The sequence below is a fragment of the Xiphias gladius genome, chromosome 10 (genome assembly GCF_016859285.1).
Source record: "Xiphias gladius isolate SHS-SW01 ecotype Sanya breed wild chromosome 10, ASM1685928v1, whole genome shotgun sequence".
Taxonomy (NCBI): domain Eukaryota; kingdom Metazoa; phylum Chordata; class Actinopteri; order Istiophoriformes; family Xiphiidae; genus Xiphias; species Xiphias gladius.
Window position 1 is genome coordinate 19,758,358 of NC_053409.1, and position 10,284 is coordinate 19,768,641.

A 10,284-nucleotide genomic window follows, 5' to 3' on the forward strand; every position below is an offset into this window, starting at 1 on the left:
TTTATGGGTCTAATTTTACAGCTTCGTGACCGAGGGCCTCAGATTGATGCTGACACAGCAGGTCTTCGCTGGCAAATTACGCCGGCTTCCCTCTGCTCCTGCTTGACAGGAGAAAAAAAAAACAAAAAAATTGGTAACACTTCACTTTAAGTGCAGCGTGAGTCAGCGTAAGTGCTTTATAAATGTGCTCACTGCACGCATGATGCTTTCATTATGATCACGTCAGGAAATTCTTATCAGTTCAAGACATTAGGCTTCAAGATCATGAATAAAGTATGTGCTGTGTGACTGTTTGGAGCCAGAAAAATATTTGGTGTCTGCTTCTCTTTCGCTGAGTGTATTTGTTGCATTTTGACAGGTATTTCTGATGCGTTTACATCGTGCTTACTACAATACCGGTCGCCATCTTAAGTACCAGACCGTCTTGTCAGGTTGGCCATCAAACCGTGACCTCCACTAATATTGCGAGTTTCCCCACAAACATCTGGATGCATCACCATGACTACAGAGACGCAGTATTTCCTGTGCAAAAAAAAAAAAAACGCAGTGAGAGAAAAAGGATATTTGCGTACCAAAATAAGAGCTAGAATTATCAGAGGAGGAATCTAGACACGCTCCACTGTAGAGGATGTACTTAGACGCAGCTGCGGAGTGTATATATAGGTATAGTTTTTACTATGATGGAAATATTTTGCAGGTATTTGGTGCTAAATCAAAATACTATCCATACTACAACTGGTATCCATGCGATAGTTGTAAAGACATTTCACTAAAAACACAAATGTAAACCCCATTCTAGAGAAAAAGTAATTAAGATTCTTCCTCTGTGAACCAAAAATGTCTGTATAGAATTGAGTTTTTTCGGTCTGGGCTCAAAGTGGTGGACTGACCAACGTCGGCATATAATGATAATTATACCACCTAGCTCTATGACAGCACAATATTTAGAGAATGTATGAACAAGCTATTTGTTTTTGCATTTCGAAACCAGTTTTGAGAAAAAAACTGAAATACGCCTCAGCGCCAAACATCTTCTGCGTGTTTTCACCAGTTGCCTCAGCGTCTGTGGCCTTGGTCGAGATTTTCCCGTGACAGTGAGCATCTTTGTTGCAGAAAAAAAAAGGGTGAGAGCCAAGACGGACGGGCACACTGGCTGTCTGTTGGGGCTTGTTTGTGTCTGTTGCCATAGCAATTGTCCGCCTGCGATGGCAGAGGCACGGCGGAGGTGGCGGCTGCTGCGTGATTCATGAAGAGTGAGGGCGGCCAAGCAGAGCAAAAAAACTTGGCAGAGAAGAACCAGAGAGGAAGCATCTGGTGGATCTGCAAAGCCTCAGCTGCTCCAGCTGCCACCCACAATGCACCAGCATGAGCGGGCCTCAGATTAAAAATCATCTAAACCTGTGCATTGTAAGAATATATTCACTCATGACGCATAACTCCCGCTATAAGATGGTTCAAATAACAGCATCCACCAATCGAAACATGACTTAAACTGAGAATGAAAGCCAATGCTTGAGTTTGGAAAACAGTCGCTTGCAAAACGATCTCACATTTTACTTGGGCCGCTCATCTGTTGTTGTGTTTAGAAGTACTGACGTGATTTATTCTGCGGTTTAATTTGCACTGATGGATTCTATTGTTCAGTTTCATGCTGGAAATAAGTGTTTTCGCTTTAAATTATCATCCCTTGGATTGGTTTGTCCTAAGTGATCCGTAAATAAATCGTCTTTCACAAAGAAAACAAAACAAGAACCAACTAAAAACATCAGGGGTCTCCAGCTGGTCGAGTGGTCTGAGAAGTTTACCTTGTAAACACAACCTATTCTCTTTTTTGCACGTTTTCCCCCCTTCACTCTCATTTTCTTTCCTGTCTCTTTAAACTGTCACACTTGAAATAAGGGCAAAAAAGCCATAAAACGAAAATCTTAAAAGCAACGAGTACATTTCTATGTTGGCTTTAAAGTTAAAACTCGACGTGGGAAGAACAGCTACTTAATGGGTCATGAGGTGAGATTGTTGTGTCATCTACTGTTCCCAAAGGCTAGAGTGAATTTTCAATCCACGTTTTTTAGCCAAAATCCTGAAAGTGTTTGGAAAAATGGAAACTTGGAACGTCTATATCTATATTTACCTGACGACTAAAAGTCCAAAAGCTCCAAGAACAGTTACTAAATGGATCTTCAAGTAGGATTATTTTGTCAACTATTAATTTTGTGAACCCTAATATTAGCTGGTTTTTACAACATTGTTCTAGTGATTTTCTTGCAAAATCATTAGTAACAATCAGTGGTGCTTAAAATGCATGGCTACTGGGACTCCATCTGCTGAGGAGGATCATGTGATGTGACTGAAAGCTCCAGAACTTGGACCTTAATTTGAGATTGTTTTACCATAACCATAATAATAACTACTATTGTGGGCTGGTTAAGGTCAGATGAAAATCTTGTGACTTTTATTGTCCTCTCAGTTATGAAAGTTTCATGTCTATTGAGGTCTTATTATATCACTGCAAAAAAAATACATGATGGCGAGTATATAAATACAGTTTTCTCTTTATGTTGAGAAGTACCAGTGAGGGAAACCTATGGTAACCACTCAGTAGATCATCATTATTAAGAACATTTAAACTTCTTTAATAAAGTGTAATCAGCAGTCTAAAAAAATCAGTATTATTTTAGCAGACAAAATGCTTAACATTCCTGTGTGTTATGGATTTTAAAAGATTAGGGAACGTGGATTCAACTACACAGAGTGACAAAACTCACTGAGACTAAAAAGAAAATCAAAATGACACCAATTTTAAAAAGTGTTTAATCAGAATGTCCACCTTAAGAACAGCAAAAGACTAGAGGACGACCACTTCATTACTACATCATGGGAATATACAATCATCTTCAAAAAAACAGAGACCAAAAAAACAAAAAAACAAAAAGGAAACCCATGAAATAAAAACACACGCTCTCAAAATGTTTCTTCTAAATCAGAGCACAGTTTGGTTGCTGGTTTTTATTGGGACTCGTGAGCATGCTGGCTTCTGCGACCTACTTTCCCAGCACCACTTTTACTGCGAGGCCTGAACCTGAACCTGACAACGAAGCAGAGAAAAAAAACGCGTCAGACTGCAAAGTGCAAGGGCAGAGTCGCTAATGGTTAAGGTCCATGTTTGTCTTAACAAATGCCATGAAAACGTGCGACAGGGACGAATGTGAGCAAATGATTTGATGGTTGGATGAATTGTATATGTGTGCACGGTACCTGTCTATTTATATGAGTGGCTCTCGGTTCCACCGCGCCCAAATCCTGAGAGGAAAGAGACAGAGAAGAATTAACATTTACATTAGGAATTAGGATTCAAGAAGGAAATGCAAGCCGTTGGATAAAGTCTCATGGCCTAACTTTGGAGAAAACTTTCACGAGAGAAAATCTGGCAAGGAATTCCAACTATTTTCCGCTAGAGTTTAAAGAGAGGCCACCGATTATGTAACGACAGGTTCATACAGTGTCTGATCCTACCAGGTGACAGTGGGTTTGATTGGACCATTTACAGCCTCGGCATTACCACATATAAAAACCTTATCCGTCACACTGGGGCGTTTCCTGAAAAGATTAGGTCTTACGACCAAAGGTGACCGAGCCTTCATGGATCCCGGGGTCGCTCTGCCATGTGCTGGCTTGTGGTTTTTATAGTATTTCAAAGTTTAGACGTTTTGACGTCAGCGTCGGGGGGGCCAGAGGGTGCTCGTTCACTGTGAGGAGAAGACGCTCACCTTTGGGTCCAAACAGTGCACCGTAGCAGGGGTTGTTACAGTATGGCTTGCCATCATGCTGCAAGGGGCAGAGTGGAACATACACTCGGTTATAAAAGAAATGTCGAAACATGTAGAAATATTAAAGTGATACATACTAAGTGTTCAAGTTCTATAAAAGGAGATTCTTTAGCTCTTTGAAGGAAATTGCATTCTAATTGTACGATTTTCCTTATGCCACTTTGTTTTGTTTTTGCTAATACTACACCATATAACCAAACAACATTTTTTTTAGCCCTAATTACCCCCCATAAAAAAATCATATATATATTAATGTCATACATATTCTTACTGTAAATGGGCTGGGTTACAATAGCCAGTTCTATTTTGGATCTGATTTCAAGTTGGTAAGAGCTAAGAGTCTAACAAATCTCTTTTCATCCCTTTATGAGAAAATGAATTTAATTAAATTACTACATATATGTATACATATACATAGACAAGTCACACAAACACACACCCACACATACATACATACATGTATATATATGTATGTATGTATGTATGTATATATATATATATATATATATACACACACACATACATACATACATACATATATATACACACACACACACACACACATATATATATGTATACATACACACACACACACAAACATATATATATGTGTGTGTATATACACACATACATATACATACATATATACATATATTTGGTAACACTTTCTCATAAGGCACCATAATTAAAAACAACTTTTGGGTTGCCATGTTGTGGAAAATTCTCCTGCAATGTGACACCTTTGTCTTATTAGCTATTTAATTCATTAGGGAGACCTCTCCAGTGAGACCTCTCCTGCAGGGCGTCTGGACCAAAATCCATTTATAGACAGTTTATTATATATATGTATGTGTATGTGTGTGTGTGTGTGTGTGTGTGTGTATTAAACTACAGACTTGATAAAATATTGTAAAAACCTTTATTAATGATCTATTAACATTTAAAGATGACTGACTAACTTTTGCTAATAGCTTATTATAGACTGAGAAACCCATAATCCTTTATTAAGGACCTGACAGACCTAATGCCTTGGAGGTGTCTCCCTAATGGACTTAAGTGCAAAGTGTCATGGTGGACGAGGTGGATTTTCCACAACATGGCAAACCAGACTGATCTGTGAAGCATTAGTAAATGGGTTATTAACATTAATAAAGCCACTAGTTGCAGTTTAAGTTAGTTATTAATTTTGTCATTTAGACATGTTGAAAAAAATGAACCCGAATGATGTAGATTGGGCTGCAGGTTCAGTATTGGACTCCTAATTTATAAAACCCCTGTTGTACATGATTGAAAGTTGCAGGATATACTCATGCCTTGTATAAAAGTTCTCACCTCCGCGTGTGAGCCTGCTGACAGCGTCTTGTTGCACTTCTCGCACTTCAGACAGGGCCTGTGCCAGTCCTTTCCCAGCGACGTCACCCTCTCAGCTGCCAAACACATCATAGGCAAGGCAAAAATTAGTAATCCCATCCCCAAACGTCCACCACAAAGCGAGCTACTGTCGTCTGCGGGGGAGACGCAAGTGGCGCGGGGTCAACGCATGGTCTAGAGGCCAGTGAATGGGTCTCAGACCAAAGTACGACCTCACAGGGCTGCGAATTTTGACCCAGGATCAGTTTTAGACCAGCAAGATGAACTCTTTGCAGATAAGTTTGGGAACATTGTTTGGGTGTGGTGCTTGGGGGGACAAAAAGGACTGAGTGTCCCTGAAGAGTCCGTCCTCCTTCAGCCTCATAAACTCTGATTAAGTCTGTCTTTATCTGCAGGGCTGATCTGCGCAAACATCCATCAGGGGGTCTGTAAAAGAGGGGAAGGGCCCGAAGCTTTATTGGAGGGGATGGACAGGGTTTTAGTTGTCTTTTGAGACTCATCACACGATTACGAGAGAGACTAAGAATCTGCATGAGAAGACAGAAAAAAAAAAGCTGCTTAGGGTCACACAAGGACAGGGACAAGGAACCGGAAATGCCGAAATTGTAGAAGTCATGAACTGACGCAACCTCCACAAACATATGTGGTAACTAAGGAGCACAGCACGTGATTGACACCTGCAGATTTTCTAGAAACAGGGAAGAACGTCGGGAAGAGCAGCAAAAGTAAGTAACTCCGGGTTCAGGTGATGCCACAAGCCTCAAAACCTTCCCACAATATTTGGATATGACATATTTCCTCCCTAAAAATAGCCCGATGTGGCATGAGATTAGGCAACAGGCAGCGGAAACAGAGAAAGTGCTCCAGGGTGGGGTCAGCCTCTCAGGCCAGCTCAATGAAAACATATCAGCAAAATGTGGTGGAACTTGGAACGCAAGTCTGACCCAAAGTAATCACCGTACTTAGCTTCAAAAACAAACCAGTGGACAAACCAGTGGACTGAGCAAACAGTGGACTCTTGCCCGTCCAAGCAATTACGGAGGGGATTCTCACAGTTAAAGCGGAGCTCAGAGTCCAGCCCGATCGTTCGCGGGGACGGCCGTGTGTGTTGTTTTTCTGATAAAGCTTAATTTTGTGCGAGGGCTATTTATTCTTGCTGATAACGTGAAGAAATGGAGTGTGACAGACGGAAGAACAATCCAATCTACTCTCTGCATCAACTCACACTGACTGCAGCATTATTGAGGCAGTCCACTGTACAAAAACACACACACACACACATCTGAATGGAAAAAAACAAAACAAAAAAACACACTCACACAATGAGGTGAGACCGTTTAACTATTCCCTTCATTCCATCCCTAAAAAAGAATCATGGAGATTGTGTAACACTTTGTCCTGCTAAAAAAAGAGGCTAAGAATGCAGTGTCGAGCGTTGAGAGTTATGAGAATGACCTCAAATAGATTTAACACTCTTTACATAAACTCAATATTTAAGTCTTATGGTTTATGAACTAGAGGATTTGAGATATTAAAGCCATTAATCGTGATGTTGACTCAATAATTCAAAAAAAAAAAAGAAAATCCTGGAAGCGCCTGTTTGTTGTTTTCTCCGTCAGTTTTGAAGACACTGCATCCACATGCACAACCTCCGCATGAACACAGCATCACATAACCTACGCTGCACACGTTAGTTTCTTCGCCTCCAACACTTTTTTTTTTTTAAGTCAGTGATCCTGCACAGCGGCCCGCAAAGTCTCCAGCAAGCAGCGGTAGCCTGACTGTTTCCATCTGAGAGCTCAGTAACATCAAGACATACGAGCAGCAAAATTAGATGGACAGAGAGAGAGAGAGGCGGGGGGGGACGAGGGCGAGCGGAGCAGTGAGGTGTGATGGAGATAATCACAAAGTGTGAGACAGTGAGCTACTTTTAGAAACAGAGGCGGCGTGGTGGAGGTTTCAGGCTACTTTTCCCTCAGCTATACTTTAGCATTTTTTTCTCCACTCTGGCATGGAAAAAGGGAGATCGGTCGGCCTCTCTGGCCGAAAACAAATTGGTTTGCTTGTTTTGGCCAGAGGGGGAAGGTCTATCTATGAAAAGGGAGAATGGAAAAGATGGCTCCCCAGTCTCAAAGTCAGCTCATCTGACTGACAGTCCAAAGACTTGGCTTCGTATTTTGTATTGGCATCGGCCCCCGCGCGTCCCTCTGGAGAAGATTTACTCTGCTGCACTGCTGAGCCGGAGACCTTGGTAAATGGATTAAGACACAAATAAAATGGAGGCCCTCCCTTTCCTCCCCGGATGGAGCGATTGGTCCCTGCTATGATAGTATCCTCATGGGACAGACCTACTGGATCGCAAGATTTCAGCAGAGAGGAAACCTGCCTCATGTAGCTCGTCAGTCATCCGGGAGGACGGTTCGACTCCTGCAGGCAGCGCAGCCCTTAACCTCCTAGGCGTCTCGGTCACAAGAAAGCCTGCAGAGTGCAGCGACCTGTTGAGGCTACCAGGCACTGATCTCCATAAGTCATGCATACGGGCAGATATAGAACAAAAACAACAAAAAAATACACGTGAACAGCTAGGACGCTACAGTGACAGCTAGAGAAAGTGAGCAAGTAAGCAAATAAAATATGGATAAAACCCCATTGATGTGAGGTAGCTAAGTACATTTACTCAAGCACCGTGCTTTGCTTCAGCATCGTATTCCACCACGTTTCCGAGTCGAATATTGCGCCTTACTTTCATTTCGCAGTTTTCACATTTTCTCTGATCAAAACTTCACACGCACAACTTCACTTCAGTTTATTGAATATGATGCATTACAGATGATGTACCATGTGAACCAAAAGCCCATAAAGCTGTTCAAAGTTGCTCCACCTCAGCGTACTACGACATTAAAGTACAGCCTACGTGTTAATGCATCTATAGTAATCAGGAGTGGAAGAAGCAGTCAGGTCACTTACTGTGTTAAAAGTAGCAGTACAACAATGTAAAAATACTCCGTTACATGTAAAAGCCCCTCATTCAAAGTCAAATTAGAGATGTGTATTTTGCAAAATGTACTTTATGTTTCAAAAGTTAAAGTGCCCATTGTGCAGAGGAGCCCCTGCCAGTCTCATATTACTCTCAGGGGTGAAGGTAGATTTACTCAGTTACTGTAAGTAAAGCACGATTTTGAAGTACTTGTACTTCAGTATTTCTATTTTTCTGCTCCTCTCGACCCCTATCCACCACATTTCAGAGGTAAATAATGTACCTGTCTATGATTCATAATGGCGAATATGTAATAATATAACACTGACAGCAGCCATCCTGCACAGTCAGCACTTTTACTTTTGCCACTTTATTTACGTTTTGTTGATAAGACTTGTGCTCTTGTACTTCGGTGACATTTTTGCATGCTTCATTCTTCACCTTAACTCCCCCCAAAACACTCGGCTGAACCACGAATCCCGTTCTTCAAATCTTGGCAGGCTATTCAACGCCTTGTTCTCCTAATGTACAGCTCGGAGATGCCTGCCCGCGGTCAATGCGCGTGTCTCCATGTCACTCCGTGGGGTTCAATTCAGCTTCCTGTTTTCTCATTGTACGTGAAAAAAAAAAAAAAAAAGCAACCCGCATGTTTTTCATCAACCAGGAAATGCTCGCGCGCGAGAGGCGACGTTTCTCTAGAGCGAGGATAACCTGGAGGAAAATCAAAATGGAGCCGTCAGTCTTACCGAAGTAAACTTCCTTCTGGCACTTGGGGCACTTGGGCATCGTGCTGGAGCCGGTGTTGGTCTGCCGGAGGGAGAGGGAGCGGAGGTATCCTGAAGATGAAGTGCGTCTGCAGCTGTGCTGACCGGCCTACCTGCTCGCTCGGACTGACCACACCTCGCTCTGAAGTGCAGATGTGCGCCCCGTCCCGTATTTATAGTGTCGAGGAAATAGTTCAACTGAAACTTTTCTGTTTTTTTTTTTTTTTTTTTTTTTTCTAGCAGGGGGAGAGGCCTGTGTTGAGTCTGTGTGAGCGGACGTGCAGAAAACATCACATGGGATGTAACATTTCTATTACTCCAGTGATAGATACAGTTTTAATTGGCCCTACAATACAATATCCTAAGATATGATTTATTTATACATACAATTGTATGTATCTATATCTTACTCGGAAAAGTTTTCATTTATTTTATTTATTCTCTTTATTGATTTATTTATTTTTTGTTCTCTTAAGCTTTATGTTCTATTATTATTTTATTTTATTTTATTTTTACAGCCATTGGAGTTGGATCAGGTACAGCTGTGTTTTCCCAATCTGGGGGTCAAAAATTAGATGTGAGGGGGTCACAAAATGATTAACATTTCAGAAAAGTAAAAAAAAAAAAAAAAAACATATACAGTTGGGTACATAAGTATTTGGACAGTTTCACAATTTTGGCCTCCGTACATCATCACAGCGGATTTGAAACGGAGCCGTCAAGATGTGATTGAAGAGTAAACTTTCCGCTTTGATTCAAGGGGGTTCAACAAAAATATCACATTAACTGTTTCAGAGTTACAAGCATTTTTATACACAGTCCCTCATTTTCAGAGGCTCAAAAGTAATTGGACAAACCAACCTAATTATAAATATGAGGATTATTTTTAATACTGGAAGCCATGGACATCACCAAATGTTGAGTTTCCTCCCTTGAGATGCTTTGCCAGGCCTTTACTGCAGCCGCCTTCAGTTGCGGCTCTTTTGTGGGTCTTTCTGCCCTCGGTTTTGTCTTCAGGAACTGAAACGCATGCTCGGTTGGGTTGAGGTCAGGTGACTGACTTGGCCATTGAAGAATATTCTATATTCTTTGCCTTGAGAAGCTCTTGGGTTGCTTTCACAGTGTTTCTCGGGTCCTTTTCCATCTGTACTGTGAAGCACCGTCCTATCAGTTTTGCAGCATTTGGCTGAATCTGAGCAGATAGTGTAGACCTATACGCTTCCGGATTCATCCTGAAGTTTCACTGGCAGCCAACATGACCATCGGTTGTTTTTCATTCAGAGACATTTCTCCTATCTTTGCTATTTTCTTGTGAAATACCAGATATGCTTCACCATTCAGACTT

The 10,284-nt window shown here is 41.5% G+C and overlaps 1 protein-coding gene across 1 annotated transcript; it reads right to left on the minus strand.

The window, feature by feature from the left end:
• Positions 1 to 2,793: 2,793 nt before the first annotated feature.
• crip1 (cysteine-rich protein 1) lies at positions 2,794 to 9,107 on the minus strand. The gene is made up of 5 exons (XM_040137588.1): positions 8,922 to 9,107; positions 5,160 to 5,254; positions 3,768 to 3,825; positions 3,256 to 3,300; positions 2,794 to 3,085 (listed from the first exon to the last, which is right to left on the minus strand). The coding sequence occupies exons 1-4, from the start codon at positions 8,959 to 8,961 to the stop codon at positions 3,260 to 3,262; spliced, it is 234 nt and encodes a 77-aa protein (XP_039993522.1). The 5' UTR covers positions 8,962 to 9,107; the 3' UTR covers positions 2,794 to 3,085; positions 3,256 to 3,259.
• Positions 9,108 to 10,284: the final 1,177 nt, after the last annotated feature.